Source organism: Lissotriton helveticus, chromosome 1_1 (assembly GCF_964261635.1).
Source record: "Lissotriton helveticus chromosome 1_1, aLisHel1.1, whole genome shotgun sequence".
Lineage (NCBI taxonomy): Eukaryota > Metazoa > Chordata > Amphibia > Caudata > Salamandridae > Lissotriton > Lissotriton helveticus.
This window is the reverse complement of record NC_136057.1, coordinates 1,732,902,423-1,732,929,471: the sequence shown is the minus strand read 5'-3', so window position 1 is coordinate 1,732,929,471 and position 27,049 is coordinate 1,732,902,423. Positions and strand designations below refer to the sequence as shown.

The window sequence follows — 27,049 nt, the reverse complement described above, 5'->3', positions numbered from 1 at the left end:
CTATGCCACCTTGAGTGACCAGAGTAAAGTCTAGGTCTGCCATGTGCACGAGATGCCTGCGCGCTCGCGTTTGACCCTGCTCAGACCATGTGCGACAGGGTCACCTCATTGCATTTAATATATGTCAGTCACCTCTAAAGCAGGCCTTCTACAGCCCAGAAGGCAGGAAGGAGTGTATTTTATGTGCAAGAATATGCAGCCCTGTAGTAGCATTTAAACCATAATTCTACCACAAGTGCCCGGCAGCCCATATGATACCATGGGCTGGCATTAGGATGTTACCTATATGCCCAGCTCTGTGATGGCCCAATCGATTTCTTTCTGGTTTGGTGCCAAGCACTGTGCTTTTTAACTCCAGACACAAAAGGTGGTGTCGAGGTTTAACCAGCCTGTACCCAAATGGCACTTAAGATAGAGCCCACCTAGTTTAACCAGTGTTCTCGTGCCTTCTGCGGGCTTTTCTGGGTGTTTGCTGCCAAGACAGAGATCCGACCTCATGCTGGGAAGGGTGTGCTACTCCCAGAGGTCAGAGACAAAGGACCTGTTTGAGCAGGAGGGGACATTTCCTCCCAAACAGGATGACTACTGATTGCACCGGTGTGGCGCTGAGCCTCAAAGGCTTCACTTGCACTACTGGACAAAGGAACTTGTCCCTCACTCGAAGACAACGCCTCCCACTGCCCCAGGCACTGTTTTTGTGGGCAGGCTAGAAATTAGCTATGTAGGAATGCATGCACCTCCACAAGGCGGACCACACCTCTACGGTGCTGCGGCAGAGGTGTACAGTGGAGGATGGCTCTTGCCATCTTAAATTTAGTCTTAAAAGCAGTTACTTACACCCACAGGATGTGGTCAGTACTGGGGCGGATTAACCGCAGGATAGAGACTTTGCAAGAACTTCCAAGGACCAGAGGTTCTAGTCCCCTGCAGTCTGTAGGACCAAACCACACTTACATGACCAAACGAAAGACTGTTTGCTGGCCTCCTAAGTGTGTCTGTCTGAAGAAAAGTGGTCAGATGTTTTCAAAGAGCTGGAACTCGACCCTCAGCGAGGCTCAAGTGTCTACATTGTTCCCCTGGTCGTCTGTAAGGAGATTTCCCCAAGTCACTGTTTGTCGGTGCCAAGGACTGTTTGTAGTCAGTCCGACTGCTTTATTCGACAGATCAAGAGGAGACATCAAGCTGCCAGCACAACCAACCACCCCAGTGGCTCCATTGTAAAGATCCAACATTTGTTTTCACCCACTCTTGGCACGCCTTCCTGCACCGCTGCCGCAGATCCAGGTCAGCACCACGGCTAGCCAAGAACACTTCTGTACCCGCTCCCTTAAGCCAAATAAAATTGGGCTAGCTGTTGTGAACTGGTCCAAGGATTCCAGAGACCTTAATGCCAAGTGGGTTCCATTGAACTCTCCCTCTAAAGTATTGATTACGTCTGTTTTTCCCCATTGACCGCAATGTTAAGGTTTTTCACATTGCAAAATATTGGTTTAAAATTGATAACTACCGCTATACTGTATGTATTGATTTCATTTTGGTGTCTGAAACTATATAAAAATCTGAGCTATTTTTATGAATTGGTGTAGGATTTCCAATAAATTGTGTCAATTACTTATCGTCCAGGTTGGTAATGTGAAATGCTTAACACCTGTTCTTCCAAGTAGCCTGTCTGCTCTTTGCCACTCTACCAGAACTGAGCGATGGTGTACGGAGAGAGTACCCAAGGCCCATCTGTGTGTATTGTGCTACTATTGCATGGTAAGGCACCCTTGCAATACCACATAATACTTTCACCTTAAAACAGTTTGGGAATGGAAATTGGCACCGAGACCGGACCTTGAGCCCACAGTGTGCACCAGTATGGCCAGAAATAGCATCAGTGCAGGCTCATAGTGGGTCTCTAATGGGTAGACTGCATTGGGAGCGGAACAGGTGGAGGTAGTCTGACTGACCCTGCTGCAGATCTGCAGTGTGATTCCTTCTTCTACGGGGCAGCACAGGGTTCCAAAGTCGTCCCAGGATATTGGGGCGCTGGAACCAATTGTTAGGCCAGGTTAGATTTGGGAGAAACTAGAAGGATGCAAGCTCTATTTTGACATCCTCAGCTTCTAGCTAGACTTCCAAGTTGCTGGACGAGGGAGGTAGAGTCCACCTTGGCACTCTTGGGCTTATATCTGGACTGTGTGCCTTCCCAATTGAAGTTTTCCAAGAAGTCAGAGACCAGAAACCAGGCCACAACTTGGATCAGGATCTGTGCCTCAACTGTGAACTCTTATGATCTGTGATGTAAAGCTGCACCTCTAATACCTAAACATTCTTTAGGTGCATAAGGGCACATTTGTTGCACGCCATGAGACTAGAGGCAGAAGCCCCAGCTCCACAAACACTTCATGCATATATATGATCAACATCCGCTTCTATCAATATCAGCACAGTTTGAATCTGGTTGTTTTCCGTTGGGACATCATTTCCTAGGCCACAGTTTTAGAAAATTGGAAGACAAGGTTGGAGCAGAGAAACAAATCAAAAAAACGTTAGCACGCTGGACTCACTTATATGCGAGCTCCACCCCTTCCCTTTTGGGGTGGTACAAAGCCACAGGATGCCAAATGCCAGCATACTGGAGCACTGATACCAAAAAACAAAAGAAGAAAAAATAGAATTGCTGGATCCATGTGGGACCATTCTAAAGATGAGGAATATGTGGTTAGATGTACCCATCAGAATTACAATACACCATTAAACAAACTGTTCCAATGTACGTGCACATAATTAAAAGCATAACTCCAGAATATTCATGGCTGGTGCTGGGTTCTGTACTTCTGAACAAGGCATCCAAGATTCCAATTTCACATGTACAAACATAAGGTTTTAGGGTTGGGAGGAGGGGAATTTTAGTGGAATAGCCAGGAGGGGCGAGAGGAAGCAAGGTGAGCATAGATCCGAAAAAGCAGACTGAATATGCACTAAGCTCAGGCATGCACATTCAAGAGCACAGAACATCTGCAAGAGACACTTCTATTTGACACATTCCCAGAAGAGGGAACTAGTCCAGATCACAAGGCACCAAACCCAGAGGCAAACGGCATAATTCCACTAGTTAGACAACAAAATCTATGCAGGTCATAATTATGGTGTGGTGTGGTCCACCCAAGACGCATCGATCACAAAGCAGGTAGTGAATGGTCTTTGGAGCAAAACCATCCACATAACTTAAAAGGTGTAGGGAGCCAATCCTCTCTCATCTATCCCACAAATAAAGTGATGGAGGGAAGCTCATGACACTTAAGTCATTTGAGCGAGTAGAGATGTGCATAGGGGCCCATCCTGCAAATCTTGTACTATAGACAATCAGAAAATTTGAGGGGCGGGATAGGCGAGTCAACCACACTGATCCAAAAATAAGACTGAGCATATAGCCTTCTACTGGACTTTAATGAGCGAAAACATACCCAACTGCAATTACTGCAACTTCCTAAACACAGTAGAGAAGGCTGGAAAACTGCTAGCAAATAAGTAACTTTTGGAATCCATCAAGACCGTGGGCCTGACGGACCTTTGGAATAGGCCAACGGCTCACCCAGTATTAAAACTAATCGTCACAAAGACAACAAGATTAATATCAGTTATAGAGGACAAGAAAGCACTGTCAAAGCGAGCCCATGGTTGGCCTGTGCTCAACAATTAAGACGTCCTAAATCCCCAACACTACTTCAAAGCAGGATCTAAAACTTCGCTTGGGTGTTGGCTCAATTAACCGTTTTTACCCCCAAAACACAAAAAAAACGAGCAAACATTCTGCGAAAGAACTTGGGTGACTGACAGCTCAAATAGATTTTTTTATCAAATTGACCTAATTAGATTAAGAATTAACTGTACTGAGGAATTTTACCCCCATGAGCTAAATAATTGTTGTTCGCATAATAGATGGCGGACCATTTTAACATGTTTTAATTCTTGCACTACTGCAATGTGCTTCGATTTTAATGTCTATGTAATGTATACAATGGTTTTAATTAATCAAGCAAAATAAAAATGTATCTGAACACAGTAGAGAAGGCTGGGACAGAACGGGACAAAGTGGTCAGATTAAACATCTAACAAAATCGCAGCACTGGCTTCAAATCACATTGCATTACAAATAGCTGAAAAGTAAAACATAATATACCTTCTGAACCGAGCTTTGGTGAAGGTCACCATGCATTCCACTGGAGAAGTACGAAGAAGAGCTTCCAGAGTAGAACGGAGGCTGCATCAATCCTAAACTGTTTCTGTCACTAAACTGGGATGACGGAGACATCTAAAAAAAAAAACCAAGCATCAAATTGGGGTCAAAGATTGGTTAGTATCTTCTACGGGGACAGTAAGAAATAAATAAAAGGATTGGGCAAGGAACAAACCTTCCTGGCAGTCCCAAGTTGAAGAATGCACGTTTTATCTCATGGAACATTTAGGTACAAAGTATTACACAGTGTTTGAGAAGGGGGGTGGGGAAATCAGAAAAGGCATACCACTATACAGCATTTTCTGGGGACAAGGTTAAATTTGTGACCCAAGCCGAAATTAGCAAAAGGTAAACTGGCCCAGGCAAGCAATCATAAAATGTTCACTACTTTTGTCAACAGGGTCTATGTGAGGTCCATAATAAGAAGTTGTAGAGAAAGGCTCCAAAGTTTGCCCATCTCACAAAGCTAATATACAAGTGCCACTAGAGAGGACCAGGCACTGATAAGCCATTAGATAACTGAAGTGTTAACTTTTCCTGCTCCAAATGCCAAGTTAACAAGTTATTTTCATTGTTTGTTTCAAGAGCAACCATTTCAGGAGACAGTGCCTTGCTCTAGCGCATGCTAGATGGCCTGAAATTCTTAGTACTTTCCCTGCTCATTTCAGTGCCATGTACATAGACAAGAGGTCTTGCCTGTCATGAGTCAGTCACTGGGCTTTTCAAGCAACAGAACCTGGTCCCACATCAAGCCCATGTCAGAAACCCCCAATTACTGCCTTTCCACCTGACCCATCAACCTTCATACAAGAGAATGAAACTTTGAGGCCGACTATGGGGAGTACAGGAGGTTAGACTGATTGGCATGCCGTCAATCAGTTCTGAAAAAACAAACCAAACTTCTCCGCATCAAGAACTCTTGAAGGATGAACATTTACGGTTTCTTACTAACTGAATTTTTAAAATGTAAAGGGCCAACATAAGAAATGCGTTACCTGTAACTGCAGTTATCCAGTAATGGTATCTTTCATAGATTCACATGCCTGAATCATTATCTGTCGTCGGGATGGGAGTCCCCGGTACATAAGTAAAGTAATGTCCCATTAGACACAGAGTAATAGGCCTAAGGCCTCACATTAGTAACATATCCAGGTCCTTTTGTAACAAAGACCAAACTCCGAGAACAGCCCATCAGCTATCACCACCCTCTGGAACCTTCCAGGAAGGAGCTCTAGACCCTCAGATTTTCGTAAGCATAGTGCTATATAGAGGTGCAACTGAGAGTACTAGATGAGAGTTAACAGGGGAGGCGGGTGGGATGTATGTGAATCTATGAAAGATACCAATACTGGATAGCTGCAGTTTCCAGTAAGTAACACATTTATTATCCAGTATTAGGGTATCTTTCATAGATTCACATGCCTGAATCAGAATAGAAAGCAATAAGCACATTTCGTTTCGTATAGAATGCAGAAATTCACCAGATAATAGACATATCAATGTGAGAATGGAAAGCAACAAATTGCAGGTATGGCAAAGATCATAGAAATAACAGAGAAATGTGCGTCTAAAAAAGAAAAGAGGTTGGTGGGAAGGAAGGAAGGCTCACCTCTATAGAAATAGAGGACGCAACACCGCCTGTCCCACTGCAGCATCCTTCATTAGTTCCGTATCCAGGCAGTAATGCTTGGTAAATGTATGCGGCGTCTTCCATGTTTCCGCTCTGCAAATGTCCGATAGGCACACCTGCAAATAGTGCCATAGAAGTAGAAACTGCCCTAGTGGAATGTGCACAAATTCGATTGTAAAGATTGGCCAGCTTGCTGGTGACAGAAGACAAAAGAACCAGAGATTCATCTAGAAATACTTTGTTTAGTAAGTGGAAAACCTTTTCTAGGTAAACTGTAAGCCACAAAGAGTTGGTTGGATTTGCGGAACGCTTTTGTCCTGTTAAGGTAGAATTTAAGCCAGCGTTTCAGATCTAATGAAGGAAGAGCTCTCTCAGCTTCTGTTTGAGGATTTGGAAAGAAGGTCTTTAAAACAATAGGTTCGTTAAGGCGAAAGTCCGATGGGACTTAGGGTAATTCTTCGGACTATTCCAAAATCTGTACTTAATCGTTCCTGAATTGGAGAAATGGTTCCTTTATTGTGAATGTGTGAAGTTCACTTACTCGTCTTGCAGATGCAAGGGCTAGAAGAAGTGCAGTCTTCCAGGAGAGGAACTTGAGGTCCGCTCTGTGTATCGGCTCAATGGGGAGCCTCATAAGTTGAGCAAGGACTGTGTTCAGTTGCCATGTTTGAGGTGGGGACTTAACGGGAGAGAAAGTCCAAAATAGGCCTTTGAGAAAATGTTTTATCAGTCTATGTGACCAAAGAGAAGGTCCTGTAGAAGATCTCCTGAAACGGGATATCGCTGCCAGGTGAACTTTACAGGAGGCGTGAGCGAGACCTAAAGTTGCTAGATGGAGAAGGTATGGTAGTATTTCTTCTGGAGAGGAAGTGAGGGGATGCACCTTAGCAGATCTACACCAGATACAGAATCTTTTCCCATTTGAAGGAATAAGTCCTGTTTGTACTATCAGCTCAAGCCCGAGCTAGAACTGCTCTGCAGTCTGGAGGAACGTTTAGGCCATGAAATTCTTGGAACTCAGGAGCCAGGCTGATAAGTTGAGAGATGCTGGATCGGTTTGTTGGACTGGAATCTGATCCATTGTGAGGAGAGATGGGAATTGCTTCAAAGGAATTGGAGGTTGCAGGGAGAGACAATAGAACTTTGTTAACCTATGTTGGCAAAGCCATGCTGGAGCTAAAAGGGTTAGTGTGCAGGGGTCTGCCTTTATCTCCCCGAGGACACTGGGAATCAGGGGATTCAGTGGAAAGGCATAGGCAAATACGTCGAACCATGCTATCAAAAATGCATTCCCCCAGAGATCCCCGATGGGGATGCCAGCTTGTGTAATGTTGGCATTTGGTGTTGTACTGGGTGGCAAACAGATCTCTCAATGGGGCAAACTACTGTTGGAAGATGTAGAGTATGCTGGTTCAATTCCCACTCGTGGCAGGTTGTCTGCAGTCTGCTTAGCAAATCTGGCAAATGTATTGCCTTTTCCTGGAACATACTCTGCCCTCAGGGAAATTTTGTGCTGAAGCGACCATTTCCAGATTTTTTCAGATTCTTGAGAGAGTGATAGTGAACAAGTTCCTCCCTGTTTGTTCAGGTAGTGCATCGTCTTACTATGGTCTGTTTGACGAGCACTAGGGAACCTTTGATCCTGTGAAGGAATGCCCGGAGGGCTAGATAAACTGCTTTGAGCTCCAGAAGGTTTATGTGCAGTTTGTGTTCTGAAGATTACCACTTTCCGCTGATTGGGAGCTCCTGAAGGAAGGCTCACCAGCCTTCTAGCGATTAGTCCGTAGTTATCACTTGGGGAGAGGCTCGAGTTTGAAAAGGTAGGCCTCGGGAGAGATTTTGTGGAAAAGTCCACCAGTGCAGAGCAACGACTATCTGAAAAGTGACCAGTATGATGTAGAAGGATCCGTCTACCTGAATCCACTGAGTGGAAAGACTCCTGGAGAGGACGCATACGGAGGAGACAGTAGGGAACCAGAAGAATGCAGGATGAAATCATTCAGAGGAGGGATTTTAATAGGCGCACTGAAATATTTTCTTTTCCTTATGCGCTCTGCTAATTGTAGAAGTTTTTGTTGTCGCTTCTGTGACGGGAAAGCTTTTTTCAGGACCGTATCCAGGACAGCTCCCAGAAATGTTACTCGTTGAGAAGGCTGTAGAATGGATTTGTCTGGGTTGAGGCTAAGACCCAATTGTTTGAGAAGCCGTAGACCGGCTCTGGAAGATCTCCTCACGATGTAGAGAGAGGTTGCCTTGACCAGCCAGTCATCGAGATAAGGAAAAACTTGGTGATGTTGCGGTCCGAGGTATGCAGCCACTGGAGAGAGACATTTTGTGAAGATGCGTGGGGCAGACTTGAGTCAGAAGAGCAGAACCCGGAACTGGTAATGTGAAGATCCAAGGATACAATGTAGTCGTTCACATTGTGAAGTTGCAGGACTTCCTGAATGGTGACTGTTACAAAATATATATGAATATCCATATAAATTCATTTGCATGTACTTCCAAAGAGTTCATGATTATATAAGATCACATTAATGAGGCCTAGAGCTGAAAATGGCTTCTTATCTGACCCTGACTGGACAAGCTTCAACAAGCTATTCTGTACCCCCTTACAGGTCACCTCGCTTGTCTTGACTACATGATATGAAAGTGTTACACAGTGCAGAGCTTGCCTTTCTGGTCTGCCCATATCTGGCTGTTTTGCATGGTGCAGACATTGAACATCCATGTCAGCCCTATTTGGCTTGGTGCCTTATTCTAGTTCCGCTGACATGGCATTTCTTCAGGTATATAGCACCTAGAAATCTGTCACTCTGGGAAGAAGTGGCCCGAGAGCCCCTAAGGTGGCAGATCGGACTTCTTCCTTGCTAATTAGCAAGGATGCATGTTTTTGGTACCAATAAATAAATTTCACTTTGTTTCTGAGCAAACCTGCTATGTCTGGTGAGTTGCCAGAATTTCCCCATCAGAATGGTGTCAGAAGTGGGATATATTGGAGGACTGCGATGTCACCAGTTGGTAAGTGAGACGTAAGCTAAATAACTAACTTGCCTTGCTGCAAGTGACCTTTCAGTCTTTCAAATATGTATTTAACACATTGTATTAATAAAAGGGGCATTGACTGGCATTTAAAATAGACAGGGGACTGTAGAAAATGTTTTTAAGAAATATTCTCTGGATCAATAAACTAATTGATATGTGGATACACTGCAGGAGAGCCTGGGTTAGAGAATAATGTATGTGCACCTACACATATAAGAAGTAGTGAAGCAGGCGACTGATAAGTAACTAGGTTACTTTATGTCAATAAATATTGACAAATGGCTAGACTCTTTGGGAGTTTTATAAAATCCATTTCAGGAGATCCTATGCTAGGAGGGGGTATTGATTTTACTCACTAAAAAGAAACCCTCCCAGAATATAGTGAGTGGAGCTTCTGATTTGCTGGTTGCACCGGAACACAGGGAATAATTTTTAAATACGCATAGTTATGTCATGGATGAATGACTGCATTTGAATAGGATATTGATCTTCAGTACTGAACATCTATGTTTCATGATATATATAAAAATTAGGCAAATTAGTGCATGAGCGAAGGAAATTGACCCAATACTTTTCCCTTGCAGCAGACATTATATATATATATATATATATATATATATATATATATATATATATATATATATATATATATATATATATATATAATATAAATTAGGCGCATTAGTGCAGGAGAAAAGTACATTGACCTAACACTTTTCCCTTGCAGCAGACATTTTGAATTTATCCCTCAGGGTGTAAGCTCACATTATAAGTACAAAGCAGACATCACAAGACAGGATCTCAGATGAAAATCATGGCGAGCGCACTAGAAAGCAGTTTAAAAAACCATCAGGAGAGAAAAATTCAAATGAAGGTAAGAATATGAAGTATAGAAAATATGTTAAGTACTATGGACAGTGAAGCAGTTACAAGGTATAGCATATAAGAGGAGACTGGTTTTGCATACATTGTCCTGCATTCTTCTTGTCCCTTTTGTGCCATGCAATGCTGCAACAAACATGGCAGCAATCTAATGATATAAAAGTGTTGTCTGATTATGCCAGGGTTCATACCATAGTAGGGTTTGAATGCTAGCAATTCCCTTATGTTGCCACATTTCTGCTGGTCTACATACTGGGGCTGAAGTTAGTGGTAAGCAATAGTTCCAGGGTTGGAATGACCTTTTGAGTCTGTGCAAACGTACTGACTTGCCTATATATGCAAGGATATATACCATGCATGCACTTTTTGAGACTTTGTTTAATAAGTGGGCTTCTAATTAGGCCTGGCGTTAGCCATGACTTTGTGTATATTAAAATTATGTCTGTCACTCTGTCTCTATCAGCTGGCATCACTGTGAGTGACTGTATTCTTCTGTTTCACAAGGAGCATATTGACACACAAAGTAGTTTTGTACAGTGCCCAGAATTCCTGGGGCCATGTGTAATTTGAGTCCAAAAACTATTTTTGATTTTACCAATGCTTGTTAGAATAGTGAGGGCCCAGCAGCCCCAACACTGATATGGGTTTACAAAAAAAGCCATGCCCAAACAAGTCAATTTCTGACCGTCATTTGCTTTCAAGCGTGTACAAATATTTGCATATAATAAGAGCATTCTGGGATCATTATACATAGCCTCATATTACTTAACTTTAAAATGTGTGTACAAATTTATACTGGAACCACCGTCAGTGGTGCAGTCAGAATCTGAGGCTTCTTGGCAGCTGTTAACCCAGGACGTGTCTAAAAGGGCAGAAAAAGTCAGGCTGGAATAGATTTGTAGGAGTGCGGGCGAGTGGTTTGCTAGAAACAGACGTGGTTCGCTCAGTGTGTCTTTCATACTAATTGTTACATGATAAATGTTAAAACTGACTTTTCCTAGAAAAAAGTAATGCAACTAGAAAAAGTAGGCCTCACAGAGAAAAAAACGAATTTGTGTTTTTACAAAACTAGGATATAACCAATATTAAAAATAGATGCAAAATGTTGCAGCACTCTTGAAAGATTTAAAATAGAAATTGATTATTGTGGATAAAACAGAAAGAATACAAGTCAGGACTTCTTATCCTGCTTTTCCATATTTGTGGATCTCATAGTAAATAATTACTTATTACTAAAGGATGAAAGAAAATGTCTATGTTTCAGTAAAAGCGTTGTGCTTACACCAAATTAAAAGGGTGAATATTAAGTTTCTCTAGCAATGACAGTATTACTGAATATTAGGGCACTTACAAAGTTATGCAATGGGTAGCCGTACACACATGAGAGCCTTTATGCAATCTTTTACTTTTATGCACAAGAATTCTGGGCGCACTATGGCATTCAGAAGGCTGAGGTTTGGAGCCAATTTAAGAAATGAATAAATGATAAGGAATAAAAGTGTACCCTACCTTTCATTTGTCAGCATACAGGCTTTTCAGTCATGCTTCTCGAGAGATACTGTCAAATGTGATCATACCTTTTAAAATATCACCACGGAGCACGGACCCTCAGTCTTGCTTCTGGAGAAGTTCTTTAAACAAAATAACCCACATGGGGAAAGGCTTGGGACAGCCAGCTGCTAATGGGTTAAAAGGTCGAGGTCCACATTTAGAAGCCTACCAGGGCTCAGAGCAAGGGTTTTCTGAAACTTTTTGAAAGAGGAGATGGCAGTGCAGAAAGAGAAGGAGAATTTGCTTACTTTGTTTTGTCCAAAGCAAGCACTATATGCACTCATGCTAGGGGAAATGCTGGTTTGATATTCATGTTTAAATGGCTTAAATATGTTGCATAGTCTGGATCACGAAAAGTAGAACGCAGGGAAAATGCTCATGTGTTCCTTAGCAAACGTGCTTGAAGAAAATGTACCCACTAGAATACCTGTAAAATTAGCAGGTTGGGATTTCCTGCTGCTCCTATAACAAGAGCATACAATGTAGGTGATTTTATTAAAATAAATAATTTTAGAAGTGTCTGCAGTCCTGTACAAGTAATGTAAAGTCTGTCCACGCAGGGAGTTTTTGAGCATTTTTTTTTCTGAAGTTAGCCACTGTGTGTGTGTACAGGGCTGTGTTTGATTGAAGGGGGAAAATATTCCTTTTCAGCAGATTGGTTTCTAGTTTGGCCTACAGCAAATAAGTGTTAAGCAAATGCACTGCTTGTAATGTTGAAGAGTAGTTTAAACAACTTAAATTCCTTTATATTAATTAAATATCCTGATTCTACTATTGTAGGGTACAACACTATAGGTAAATGTGAATTTTGCGCTAATGATGTCTAAATCTATAAAGTGCTTAGGAAATTAGGGTCAAAATTAATGCTCAATTCATGGTAATAATATTAGGGATATCACATTAGCCTTCCTGGAACTATATTGGACACCACGGATCTGTTTAGGATATCACTGTTTTCTTGAGAAATAATATCTTTGTAGGAGATATTCAGGGTGGGTTTATTCCACTGAATAACATTATCAAGGGGTGCAGCGTAGATACCAGAGAGTAGATAATGGTATGGTATCAGTTTTATTGTTACAGTGTTACAGGATGAAGATAACAGACATGCCCAAGGAGAATCTCATGGTTCCACTAAAGAAAAAGAGGTTTCCACTAATGTGGGAGATAAAGGGATACATTTCACAACTTTAATATAAATAAATATAATTGTGCAACAGTATATATATCGCTGGAGATAATGGGACAATAAACCACCTTCTTGATAACTTTTTGCGCATTTTGTGGTCTGTACCTGTGGTGAACTTTGGCGATGGGCCGAAGAGCAGGAATTGAGATATATATAGATATAGATATATATAATATATAATATATATAAGGAAGACGATTTCTGTGAGGCAATAGACCGGAGGGGGTTTCAAGGGAACAGCAGGTTTTAATGAGTTGCTGGCAGTGGCGGTAAATGCATTTCGGCAAAGTACCCTTCACTGCGGTTCCTTCCAAATGTTACTCCTTCCTGTTGAAAATGTTCGTCTGCAACTACATACTCCTCCCCCTTATGTAATTGACACACCTGGGCAGTTCAGTTGCAGTCCAGAGAACTACCTCTCCCAGCATGCACTGTGTCGGCGATACCGGGTCGGTGGCATGGGCGAGCAGATCAAAGCCTGTGGGTCTGTGTGGACATCCAGGTGAGTGGAAGCAACACCATGACAGCTCCCCAAAGTCCACAAGCGTACCCCTGGGCCCCCTCCATACTGCCCAGCCGTTTCTCACCGGAATTCATGCAGGTAGGAGCTGCCAAATGCGAGGCGTGACGCTCAGTGGAGATAAAATATCTCCGTCTTCCTGTTTCCATCCGAGAGTCCGGGCGGTTACCAATTCTATTGATAACTCAATATTGTGTAGCGCTGAAACAGTGGAAACGCCAGTTTTGAATCGGGACACTTGTAAGGCAGGGTCATCTTTGCTGCGTCTCTGGCGGGCGTAGAAAATATGGAAGACGATTTCTGTGAGGAAATAAGAGACCGGAGGGGGTTTCAAGGGAACAGCAGGTTTTAATGAGTTGCTGGCAGTGGTGGTAAATGCATTTCGGCGATAAGGCCTTCCTCAGTACCCTTCACTGCGGTTCCTTCCAAATGTTACTCCTTCCTGTTGAAAATGTTCGTCTGCAACGACATACTCCTCCCCCTTATGTAATTGACACACCTGGGCAGTTCAGTTGCAGTCCAGAGAACTACCTCTCCCAGTATGCACTGTGTCGGCGATACCGGGTCGGTGGCATGGGCGAGCAGACCATGACTAACTATATATATATACATATATACATACATATACATATACATATATATACATACATACATACATATATACATATATATATATACATATATACACATATATATACATATATACATATATACATATATATACATATATACATATATATACATACATATACATATATATACATACATATACACATATATACATACATATACACATACACACACATATACATATATACATATAATTTAATAAATTGAATTTACTCACATACCTAATAGGTTAGAACAGGGCACTTGCTGCTTGCAGCTTCAGTAAGGATTCTCTGTTGTATGCACCCCCTGTAGAGCACGTATGGATGTGTTGAGAGATGATGAACGATGCTGTTAGACTGCAGTTTGTTACATATGAAAAGGAAATGGATGGATGTACACATAACTAACAATAAGGTTATGAATCTAGGGAATGGAGAGGTTTGGAAAAATGCCCTCACCATAAAGTGATATTTAAAATAAATAAGATTTCAACCCCTTCAGCGCTCATGACAAGGTCAGCTCGTCATGGGCGTTACCTGCGCTACGCGTATGACGAGCTGACCTTGTCACGTAACGCGGGTTTTTTTTTTAAACGCAGCGCGCAGCGGGAAAACCGCTAGGGCGCATGCGGTTAAAAAGAGAGGCTGGTGACTCTGAAGTTGCTGTCCTGCAGTCTTGTGCCGCTGCGCTTTGCCAGCGCTAATCATTGGAGCCTGTGAAGCAGTTTATCTACCTCGTCGTTGGAGTCTTTGTTAACCAACTTGTGGCCGCAGTGGAGAGAGAGGCGCCGGCCCCGGGACTGCGAGGACCAGCATTCAACACCTCCCAGCTGGTCCTCTTCCCGCGTGAGCCGCGCCCCCTCCCAGAGCCACACCCCAACCAATTAGACACAACAATACTATTTAAGCAAGTCTAGTTACGCGCTCAGCGGGACGCGCGCGGGGCAAAGCTCGGGGCTAAGCCCGGGCAAAGGGCGGGCCGTCTAAGGCCGTCCAAGGTCGAACAAGGACGGGACGGGACACCCTACTGTTATTTTTATTCATTTTTACTCTGTATTTTATATCTGGACACAACCGTCTTTTAGCCAGATTCTCAGTTTCCAGGAGTAAACCAGCTAAAACGTGGAAAGGTATCCTTTAAGCACCTGCCTGCTGACCACTTATACTGCTTAATTCTTCATCTAACATCATAACGGCAATTATTATTAAACACTTCTTATTTAATTGATACATTTTTTTTATGGCATACAAAAAACTAAGATCTCGTACCATTTTTATGAAGAGAATGGGCACTGAGGAAGCTGTAAGAAAATGCAGCGTTAAAGCAGTAAAAAAAGGTCAGTTAATTGGCACCCCTGCTATCAGCAACTACTTCTTAGCTCCATCTCCTAAAAATCAATCTTGTTCACTTGCTCATGAATTGTCTGCAACATTGGAAAAAACTCCACCCAAAGAGGCTTTTGAGTTACCTCTTTCGGATGCACAGACTACCTCAAATTTAAGTGATCTAGTTTCTTATTCCAAACCTTCGATTCTACGTTCAATACAGGAGTCTCAAACATCGACTCTTGATTCTTCAAATCTAAATACAACCACACCGATAAAACAAATGATTCACCTCTCGGACATCGAGGATCTCTGCCCAGACGGCATAAAACCGATGGAAAATACCTCTGAGATACAACTAAATCCAGATAATTTACAAACTGAATCTCATGAACAACTCTTTGATTTCAAAATTGATCTGGATACATCATTGGACACATTTCTTCCAAATAATACGATCTCTACTAATACAGTGACACCTATCTCAAAGGCTCTTTATACTCTACAGGAAATACTTGTATCTGTCCTCTCTTTTCTGGGTAATATTCTAGAAAATTCGGATCAAACTTTGGATGTTCAAATTGGTATACTGAAATTCTTGGTAGAAGAAAAGAGGAAAAAATATCATATTGAATCAATAAATAGTATACAGACTCAAGAAGAAAGAAAGGAGTTCTCTAAATCCTCCCCTTCAATCAAAACTTCGACTCCTGAATGTCTAAATAAATGTGACAATAGTACTCAAACAACTGATCAAGAATCAGTTCATCAATTTAAAACTAAGACCAAGAAAACCCCCAAGGAGGTACGAATATATTCCTTAAAGAAATTATTTAGAGAGGAGCCTTCATCGATAATCAAAGAGTATCCGATATTCTCAGTAGTAAAGAATAACAATATGACAAAAGATACGGATGAAGGCGATGAAAAAACTATTTCCGTACCTGTATCAGATGAAACTGGAGATGAAAAGTCCTCCCAAATGAAATGTAACAAAGGATCAAAAGGAAAAATTAGGAATAGGAAACCACTAAGAAGAATTAATAAAAAGAGATTCAGAAAGATCAGATTCAAAAACGAAATCATTAACTACAATAATGAGGATGGTCCTCTGGACAAAGTAGCAACCAAACAATCTTCGGCAGAGGAACGAAATGAAATAATAAACAAACTACCCATAAAACAATTGAATCATAAAGCTCCTGAATATACACCTTCCAGAACAATAAATAGTACTGATCGAATAAATAAAGATAGTGGGACTAATAAGATGTTATCCACTGACGGTAACCAATCTATGACCAAACATCTACAGTTTGAAGAACTTTTCCCAACTGAGGATCTACCGTTAAACAGAGGGAGGATAATCACTTTGCTGCAGCAAATCTATACGCTACAATCGATCACTAGTAAAGAAATAGATTTAGTAACATTTCCTATAAAAGATAATCGAAAAATCGCGGAAGTAGCCTTTTGGTCATCTGTTGTTCCTGGTATCATCATAAGGGAAAAAGAAATATTACATAAATATGGTTACGATGTCATAGAAATATTTCCATCAAAGCACTATACAAATAAATCGATTGGCCCCCAAAATATTATCATGAATACCCCAACAAATAACTGGTCTACAAACATCCCTGACCATGTTGATCTGGGGCGAATCAGCTCTAGGAAGGATACCTTGAAAATTCAGGTAAACAACGGAATGTATGGAGCCAATATCAAGAAGAAAAAGAGCTCAGAAAAACAACAGAATCTTGGGCTTGGGTATCCGAGGCCCTAAATAGCAATAAACAAGTACATCGACCGCAATGCAATGTTTAACAGCAGTTTAAAGATCACCTCGTGGAATATAGCCGGAAAAACCACCAATAAAATGAACATAGCACTAAAAGATAACCCTGATATTTTAGCCATACAGGAAACATGGGCAATAAAAGCATTCAAACAGAAGGGTTACTACGCCCATGATATCCCGGCTATAGCAACAAGCAGAGGTCATGCAAAGGGTGGTCTAGCTATTCTCTTAAGTGAGGAACATCAATGGTCTCAAGAAATAGTCGATTCTAAATCTGACAATTTCCAGTGCATCAAGGTCATACTAAAAACAAATATCTCTGACCAAAAAAAGGCCCTTTTGTTATTCAACATGTACATTCCTCCAGGCACCTCTCAGGATGCCTTTTTTGTAGAGACCATAGATTCAATGTCTAAGATAATTGAAGAGCGAGCAAACACCCCGTATTTAATCGTGGGTGATGTGAATGGGAAAATCTCTAATGTTGAAATTGGTAAATGGGCAAAAACATATGAAGACGAAACAATAGATTTACCTACTCCAATATTTCCAAAAGGAAAAGTCTCCGATAAAAGAGGGAAAATGCTATTAGCATCACTCCCAAGCATAAATGGGTCAATCTTGAATGGTTACGTAGAGGGTGATAGACCGGCATCTTTTACAAGGCGTGGAAACGGATCCCCTTCAATCATCGACTATCTAATATGTAATATAGAGATAGCGGACACATTCTATCACTTGAAAATTAATTTTACAGAAGACAGCGACCACGCGCTCTTATGCCTAAACACTGGATGGTCGCTAAAATCTTCCTTGTTGAACCCAACTTTGTACCTTAATGGGAATATTGAAATCAACAATAAGCAGAGGCGAATCTTTTGGAACTTCGGGACCATAGACTACATAAATGGAAAGATTTCACAAAACAAAATTTTAACCAAAGTACATTCGGAAGACCAAATAATAAATTTTGAATGTATCATGACAAATCTCAAAAGATTTCTCCTCGACAGGGAAAAACCACGTAAAAATAAATCTTATAAGACCTTTAACGAAAATATAAACAGGAGGAAACTCAACAAACTTATACGAGGGCAATTTTTAAATTACTCACCTGCTATACAAGAGATAAATAAATTAAAAAACCAACTTAGAAGAGATAAGAATAGAAAAAAAAGAAGGCTACAACACAAAAATTGGGTGGACATTCACGAGGCGGCAAAACAATACAACCAAAGAAAATATTGGTCTTTGATAGCTAAAATTACTGGATCTAAAAAGAAATTATATGCCATACCAGTACCACCCCAGGAATGGGAAACCTATCTAATTGACCTATACAAAGCAAACCCAACTGAAACCGATACTAATGCTGCTGATATCTTCTCGGAAAGCAATTTAACACCAATAGAAAAAAGTACAGTATTCTCTATTGAAACACACATTAGAAAAGCCAGGAACACTTCTGCGTCAGGCCCTGATCTGATCCCGATCAAAGTTCTGCAGTCAAACCCTAAGGAATGGAGTCAAATGTTAACACCATTCTTTAATTTTATTTTTTGTACCAGGAGAATACCAAAATCATGGCAGGGAAGTACTATAATACCCATATACAAAAAAGGGAATCAAAATGTTGCTAGTAATTACCGCCAAATTGCACTAATGGACGCTACAGGCAAAATCTTCGCTGCGGAGGTACTGGATAGATTAAAAGACTGGTGCTTCTCGCAGGGAATAATACCGATGTATCAAGCCGGTTTTCGTTCTAATCATTCAGTAACAGACAATATCTCAATTCTCCAGACTATTCTTGACAAATACATTGGGCGGAAATCACAACCAGTGTATGCTGCATTTATAGACTATTCCACCGCGTTTGATCGTGTGGATAGACCAACACTATGGAAAAAATTAAGACTAGGGATCTCTGAAAATTTATTGCAAATTATAATCAAATTACATACGAACACCTGGTCCCAGGTACAAATGGGAAGTGAAAAAGGTCTGACAAATCCAATTAATACCTCGAATGGTCTCAAGCAAGGATGCCTTCTTGCACCAATTCTATTCTCACTATATCTGAGCGATCTTCCATTTCACTTACAACAATGCTCTAGCCTGCCTCCAAAGGTTGCTTCTCAGAGCATACACGTGTTGTTATACGCAGATGATATAGTTTTGTTAGACCTTACACCTTTCGGTCTCCAAAACTTACTGGATTCCTTAAATGTTTATTCGAAGGATCATTTTTTAATCCCGAATCTAACGAAAACAAAAGTAGTAGCGTTCTCTGGTCGAAAAAAAAGTGCTAATTATCGCTGGAACCTTGATGGGACAAGAGTAGAGGAAGTAGATGAATATACTTACCTCGGCAGGATTTTTACGAAGAACCTACAAAACTTCAAACAAATATTTAATCTAAAGAAAAAATCCGAGATCCATGCCGGGGCACTCTCCAGAATGTATACTGCTACAGGAAATAGGCACTTCTCCTCATTGCTCCAAGTGTATAAAGTAAAAATACCTTCGGTTTTGTCTTATGCAACTGAACACTTACCAACAAAACAATGGTCTTTCATGGACAATACCGAAGGAAAGATCTTGAAAAGAATACTAAAGGTTTCTACATCAACACCCGTACAGGCCCTCAGACTGGAATTTGCATTAACAAGCTCATATGCCACAGCCGTGGCGAATGTCATTCGATGGGCCTATAACATCTTGCATGCAAAGGAAGGAACACTGAGATTCTTGTTAAAGACTGAGATATTTAAAACAGATTCTCGACAACTTAATTTTTCCAAGAATATGTCTGAAGCATTTAAAATAGCGAACCTTACTAAAGATATTCTGTTATCCTGGTCAAAATCCCAGTTAAAACTATTTCTGAAATGCTTTACTCCAAGATTAAGTTACGATCTCGATATTATGCATTGTAGTAAGTTATCTACATATAAAACCTACATAGAGTCGCTGGAATATAAGCAATTACGGCCATATTTGGGACTTTGCCTTACACATGGAGCAAGAAGGTCTATAACTATGTTGCGATTAGGCATCTTACCTGTTTCCGCTTACACATCCAAATGGTCATCAGGAGATTCCCTTACTTGTAACCTCTGTTTAGGTGGTGATCAAGACATTGTGCATATCTTATTTGTCTGTCCTCACGCAAGTGTAGTTAAAGCGCGGATAAGATATCTTGAACCGATATATCAGAAATGCAACATTACTACAGTAAATAATTTACTATTATTATGTAAACAGCCGACTGATGAATGGGTTTGCTATAATTTCTATACATTTTTAAAAAAAATGTTAGTGTTATATTAATGTTTATGCTTATTTTTGTAAACTGTTTTCAATTTTGTGGTCCTCAGTTGAGTACCAAAGCAAATAAAAACTTTTGACTTTGACAGGCTGGTGAAAACATGCTGTCCCCATAAAGTGATTACATTATGAACTTGTGGTTCCCTTAGAGCCTGTTGTGCCTGACACCAGTACGATATTATTTATACCTGTAGAGGCAGAGTATTTTTCTCTTCTCAGTCGGTTTTAGCATTAAAGTCCATCCACTGGGTAAAAACCTCTGTGTCGTCATACTGGGAAACCAAGTCCACTTCGTTCATTGTGAGTCCCAATGTCAATGCGCAGGCAGTAGAGAGAGACTTGGGCGACCTATGCCTGGAAGGTGGTACATTGTCTTGCAGTAAGCTGATAAGGAGTAGTTTCTTACCTGTAACTCCAGTTCTGTAGTAGGGGTATCTCTGTTATAGTCATAATCTAGTGAATAGTCCCACCCATGTGCGTGGACCCCGGAGCAATCAAAAATAATCTCTTAAATTGTCCTCATTGCAGTCCTGCATAGACACTTAGGAGAAAATTAAAGACAATAATGCCGACTATACCTGCAAGGCTACACTGTCCAGTACTTCAACTAGAATTGCAAAGGATATTCCACCAATATCACATTTAACACAGTCTATTAAGTTTCACCCATAGAGAAGCTTCCACTTCACAAAATCCTTGGAATGATAGATAGGAAGGGATGGACAGACAAGCCCCCATAGGCTGCCATTATGTGTCTGGAAAAGGGATACCGTGCCTTTAAGGAACTCTCCAGGGACCCTCGGTATCCCATGATGCACAGCAAACTCCTTTTACTTTCAGTTCTTTTTGAAGGTGTATAAAGAAAGGCCTGTAGCATACATTACAGTACCATTTTCTCCACCGGGGAGGAGGGCAGGTGCTTATGACTATAAAAGAGATACCCCTACTACAGAACTGGAGTTACAGGTAAGAAACTACTCCTTCTGTAGTAGGGGATCTCTGTGTATAGTCATAATCTAGTGAATAGAATGGCAAGCCCATCCCAACAATCTAACCAGCGGTGGAGAAAAAGACAACACCACTACTGTGCAAACAGATTTCTTAATGAAGCCTGCCCCACCTGAGCATCTGCTCTGGCATCAGAGTCCAGACAGTAATGCTTAGCAAAGGTATGGACCGACTTCCACGTGGCAGCCCTGCAGATCTCTGCAATGGGAACATTACGTAGCAAAGCTGTTGTAGCCGCTTTGCCCCTGGTGGAATGATCCTTAGGCTTACCTTCTACGGTCTGATTAGCCTACTTGTAACATAACTGGATACAGGACACAATCCACCTCGAGATGGATTGCTTCGAGGTAGCAAGACCAGTCCTGACCGATCCATAGTTGACAAACAGTTGGTCTGACCTACGAATGTCCTTGGTCTTATCCAGATAGAATTTCAATACCCTTCTCAATACCCTTCTCACATCCAGGAAATGAAGAGATCTTTCCGCTGGAGTGGAAGGATTCTGGAAAAACGTCAGTAAAGTTATAGTCTGATTAACATGAAAATCAGAGCTCACCTTAGGAAGGAACTTAGGGTGAGTACGCATCACAACCTTAGTGGCACGAAAAACAGTATAAGGTTCTTGACAACTGTTGAACTTGGCCCTTGGCCCTTATGGCAGGTTCACCCCTAAACTTTTTGCTTGTAATGGTGACCTGGTGATGGTGATTTTTGGGTTCTGCGCACTTTCACTGTGTCCCAGTGGAAAGTGCGTGCGCACTTTGAGTGCGTGGAGTAAGATAGGCCTGCCCTCCCATAGGAATGCATGGGGAATGTATGTGTCCCTGGTAGTTCCTGATGCGTGGGGAGTGCGGGCTCGAGTTTGGTATGTGTGAACTCGTGGGAGTGAATGCTGCGCGATGGTATGTGCAGCTTGTATGTGTCTAGTGGGGAAGTGCCACTTCTAGACATTGATGTGTGTGTGTGCAGTGAGGGTGCTGGCGTGTGATTGGCTGGAGCTGGCTGGCATGCCAGGCTCCAGGAAGGCTGGATGGGTCTGCCCGGTGGTGAGTGGGAGATTAGCATGCTGATGGCTGGGGAGTAGTGTACCTGTGTCCTGAATGAGGCTGGGTTTCCCCCACACAATGCTGGCTCCGCCCCCCTGTGGTGCGTCTAATGACCCTAGCCCTGCCAGTGAATGAAAAGGGTGATTGAGCACATTAAGAGTGCTCACCAACCAGCTGCGACTGGTTTCTCACCTCACCCTGTGCAAGAACAAAGGAATGTGGTGTATAAAAATGGGGCTGTGTCCTCACAGAAGTTGTTCTTTCCTGATCCTACTTGAGGGGGGCGGCTGCTGCTGCTGCTGCTGGGGCCAGGAGGAACCGCCACTTGGACTGCCTCCCTGCCTGGAGGGCCAGTGAGCTGGCCCCTGGCCCAGCCTTGCCCCCTCAGCATTCCTGGAGGACTTTTGCTGGGCTTATTGGCCCCTAGCGCCTGGGAGCGCTTTTGGTTGCCTTTTGGCGCTTGAGAGCGCTTTGTTGTGACCCAGCGCTTAATTTGCCATTTTAGCGCAGGGAGCACTTTAAAATTCATTTAGCGCTTGGGGGCGCTCTGGGTGCTTTGGCCGGTGCCCACCCGGCATCTTTTGCCTGCGTGCTGTGTTCCTGCCCTGGAGAGTGCCCACCTCGCTTATTGTCGAGTATTTCGTCCCAAGGACCTTGCCGCTATTTACCGATTTACCTCGAGGGAGCCCACCCCTCCGTAAATTGATCCGCCTGCGGTGCCTGAGACGGGCCGCCGTGCTGCCCGCGACGACCCGAAAGTGCTAGGGCCCGTCGGCCAATCACAGCACGGCCCCGACCCACGAACCGGAAGTCCCGCCCTGCAGCTGGAGAGAGAGAGAGAGAGAGAGAGAGCCGGCGCCTGGTCTCCCCCCCCCCCTCCCCCCCCCTGGCTCCCAAGAGCGAGGGAGAGCCCCGGAGAGAGAGGGAGAAGTGTGGGAAGGTAGCCCCCGAGGAGCGGGAGCTCCTGTGAAGAGTCGCCGGGCAGAGGAGACTGCCCCCAGGCCCAGGAGAAAACGGTGAGTGGGGCAGCTGTTCGTGGTAGAGGGGGCGTCAGGACACACTGTCGGTGCCCGCCCTTTCCCCTCCAGAGCCAAGGCCCGGTGGTGTTCACGCCGAAGATGGGCTCGTGGGGCATTGGTATTTGTGCATTCTGAGTCCCCAGAGGGGGGACTCCGGCGCAGGTGGCATTTATTCAGAGCCCCGAGAAGGCTCCTGGCGCCCCACTTGCTTTACGAGCCCGAGAGGCTCAAGGGGCATTTACTGCATCTCGAGTCCCCCAGAGGGGGGGACTCCAACGAAGGCGCGCCCAGAGAGGTTCTTGAGGGCCACATCAATTTGTTTAGAGCCCACGAGGCTCGTGGGGCACACTTGTTTGGCGGGCCCAGAGAGGCTCAGTGGCAGCCCACATTGTCTTATTTAGAGCCTAGAGAGGCTCGTGGGGGCATGTTTTTACTTGGACCCTGAGAGGCTCCTGAGGGCCCAGTAAATTATTTCAGAGCCTGCTAGGTTCCCATATCGTTTTTGCGCTATTGTTCCTCCTAGGAACCCAAAGGAGACACAGCTGCCCAGCACTTCGTGGGCAGCTGCCACGTTTAGGCCCCCTGACATTGGACACAGGGCGTCCTAGCCCTAGAGAGGCCAGTTGGCCTAGGGACTGCCACAGGTGGTGGCTAATGTGATTTTTGCGCTATTGCTATTGCTACACCTCTGAATGTATTGTTGATGCATCATGTGTTTTCCTCCCTTACACCTCTGAATGTATGTTATGCATCATGTGTTATGTGCTTACACCCCTACAGGTATTGTAATACTTAGGTGGCTGTTTTTCTCCTAGTGCAGGTGGCGCTAGTGAGGTCCTGGTTACCAGTGATTACTGGTTGTGTACTTTATGTTCTGATTTGTGCTACAGTGATTTTACATTCTAAGTGCTATTTCTAAAAGTGTTACTTCTAAAAGTGCTGATTCCTGACAGTGGTCCAGGTGGCCCTGTCTTGTACATATCCCCTGTAAATTCTGCCCGTGCCTCTGGCACATTGTAAAGTGTGTGTTTTATCTAATGTGTTTTGGTGTAATACAAAGGCTATTTTTATATAACCTTGTGTGGAGTTTCCTTTGTGGTGGGTCTTGGATGTTGTTGCTGGGGTGCGTGCGCAAATACTTAACTCGCATCGCCTCAAAGTTTAGCCTTGCTGCACGCGCCACGTTACCTAGAGGGTGAGCAGGGGTTATCTTGGCGTGTAACTCCCTTGCCCTGACGTAGGAGTGGTGGTCTCTGACTGACTTTGGCGAAAGCCCTGGCCAGCCAGGGATCCCATTTCTAACATAATGCCTGAATCTCTCACCCTTCGGGCCGATGTAATGGCCACAAGGAAAGCCGCCTTCCATGATAAGTGCTGCAGGGAAGCCTTATGAATGGGTTCAAAAGGATCCTTCATCAATCTGGACAGCACCACATTCAACTCCCAGGAAGGCGAAGGACTCCGAACAGGAGGAAACACTTGCTTCAATCCTTCCAGAAAATCCTTAATCACAGGGACCTGGAAGAAGGAAGTCTGTGAAGGACATTTCCTGTCCGCAGTTAACGCTGCAAGGTGAACCTTAATAGATTGAAAATTAAGGCCAGACTGAGCCAAATGCAAGAGATATGGAAGGACAACATCTTCCTTGCAGGTCGTCGGATCATAGTCCTTGGAAGTACACCAGATGCAGAACCTCTTCCACTTGTAGGCATAAGACGTTCTAGTGGAAGGCCGCTTAGCCTCCTTGAGAATGTTCATGCAATCCTCATGCAGATTCAGATGTCCATATTGCGCACTCAGGAGCCATGCCGCCAAACTCAACGATGAGAGGTTGAGGTGCACCATCTGTCCCCCGAAGTTCGTGAGAAGGTCCGGCCGACACGGCAGCTGCATGTGGGGTAGAAGAGACCGGTGAAGCAGGTCCGTGAACCACCACTGTCGGGGCCACTCCGGAGCAATGAGGATCATCCGTGCTCTGTATTGAGACAGCTTGATGAGCACCGCCGGAATCAGGGGAATGGGTGGAAAAGCGTACAGAAAGCTGTTCGACCAGCTGATCCATACCGTGTTCCCCAGGGTCCCTGGTTGGTAATACCTGGAGGCGAAGTCTCTGTATTTTCTGTTTTCATTGGTGGCAAACAGATCTAAGTCCGGAGTGCCCCACCTGTCGAAGGTGTCTCTTAGCACTTCGTCGTTTAGAACCCACGCGTGGTTTTCTTGCACCAGCCTGCGGAGTGCGTCCGCCTGGGCATTCTGCACACCTGGCAGATGGGTAGCTGTTATCGTCAGTTCTCTGGCTAATAGCCAGTGCCAGATCGCCTGAGCTTCCTGCGACAGTGTGCGCAATCGAGCCCCCCTGCTTGTTGAGGAAATACATTGTGTTCGTATTGTCCGTCTGCACAAGCAAAGAGTTGGTCTGGAAGGACGGATGAAAGGCCTTCAGTGCCAAGTGCACAGCTCTGAGTTCTAGGAAATTGATGTGACACGTGGATTCCGCCGGGGACCACGTTCCCTGGATCTGAAGATGGTCTGAATGCGCTCCCCAGCCGTGGAGAGAATTATCCGTGACGACAGTCTGAATGGGAATGTCCTTGTGGAATGGGACCCCCTTGAGGAGATTCTCTGCAGAGCACCACCATCTCAGGGACTGTTGAGCGTGGAGGGACAGTGTAGGAAGGTAGATGCCTGACTATGGTTGCCCACAACTTTTTTGCCTGGTGTTTTGCTGGTTTTCTGACTTAGTTGACCTGGGACCCTGCTATTCAGGGCCCCAGGCCTACTGCTCTCTCTGTAAAATGGATTCCATGTACCTTAGGTACATATCTAAATTGGATACTGAGTCACCTTATCAGTCCCTGTACAGTGTACCTTAGGTACCCAGGGCATAGGTGTACCCAGGGCCTACCAGGGGCTGCAGCATGTATTATGCCACCCCTGGCTGGCCATCCAAATCTGACACAACTGGCTGCTTGACAGCTGGGGCAAGGTGGTGTAATCACCCTTTGCTTTAGATATAGTATACCTATATCTAACCCTAAAAATGGACACACAGATCTCCTATCAGTCACTCCTATGGCAGGCCTTAACAATCCTGAAGGCAGAGTGCTTGGAATCGTGTGAGATGGTGCTCTGGCATGAGCTGAGCCTGTCTGCGGCTTTCGGGATCTATCCCTTAGCCGTTTCCATGATATCGCATACCATATACTCTTAAGTGCATTATAATCCTCGCGGTTATGTGCCAACTCTGGTATCGCTTTATCAAAACATGTCGAGTAAGGTGTCATACGAATTGGAATACTAACCCCTCGCCAATTCTGGCGACGGGGTTAGCATTCCACCCTTCTAGAGGGACACGACATGTATGTAACCCCTAACCCCGGTTAAAGTCAGACAGAGCCTTAGCATCCACAAAATGGATGCTGCCACCGAGACACAAGTCTGCCCTCCTGCTGCTGGGAGTCCTCCCAGAGCAGGAGATAAGGACAAAGGGTTCCTGCCAGGGGCGGTGCCAGCACCGTCCCAGACAGGGTTTTGTGTATTGTAGGTAGGCAGGGCTTTAGAGGAAGGTGACTGCACGTGGCACCCCGGTGCTCACTGTGCATAGGCTGGCTGGAACCAGTTCCAGGGTCACTCCAGACCCTGTGCTGGGGAAAAGCCCGCCAAGGAAGTGGGTGTAACCACCCCCCTCCCAGTCCCACCCATAGGGCAGGACTTAGTCGCGTGCCAGCCCCTTTTTACAGGATAAAGGTAGAGACTGGCCCCCTTCCAAATCAGATCATCTTTGAATCCTGAAACTACTTTCTGCGAAAGGAACTCAAGACTTCTTCCTAAGATTTCTCCCTTGTGACTAAGGAGTAGTCACCCTG

At 43.7% G+C, this 27,049-nt stretch overlaps 1 protein-coding gene across 8 annotated transcripts in view; it reads right to left on the bottom strand.

Annotated features, from left to right (window-relative positions):
- The window catches only part of RAVER1 (ribonucleoprotein, PTB binding 1), a 317,338-nt gene that overhangs the window by 19,004 nt on the left and 271,285 nt on the right, over window positions 1-27,049 (bottom strand). For all 8 annotated transcript variants that reach the window (XR_013610968.1, XR_013610969.1, XM_078689186.1 and 5 more), the window contains one exon: window positions 4,169-4,300. Coding sequence is in view for 6 of the 8 variants with exons in the window: in XM_078689186.1 (XP_078545312.1) it covers window positions 4,169-4,300 (132 nt within the window). In the remaining 2 variants the exon portion in view is untranslated. The remainder of the gene's footprint in view (window positions 1-4,168; window positions 4,301-27,049) is intronic.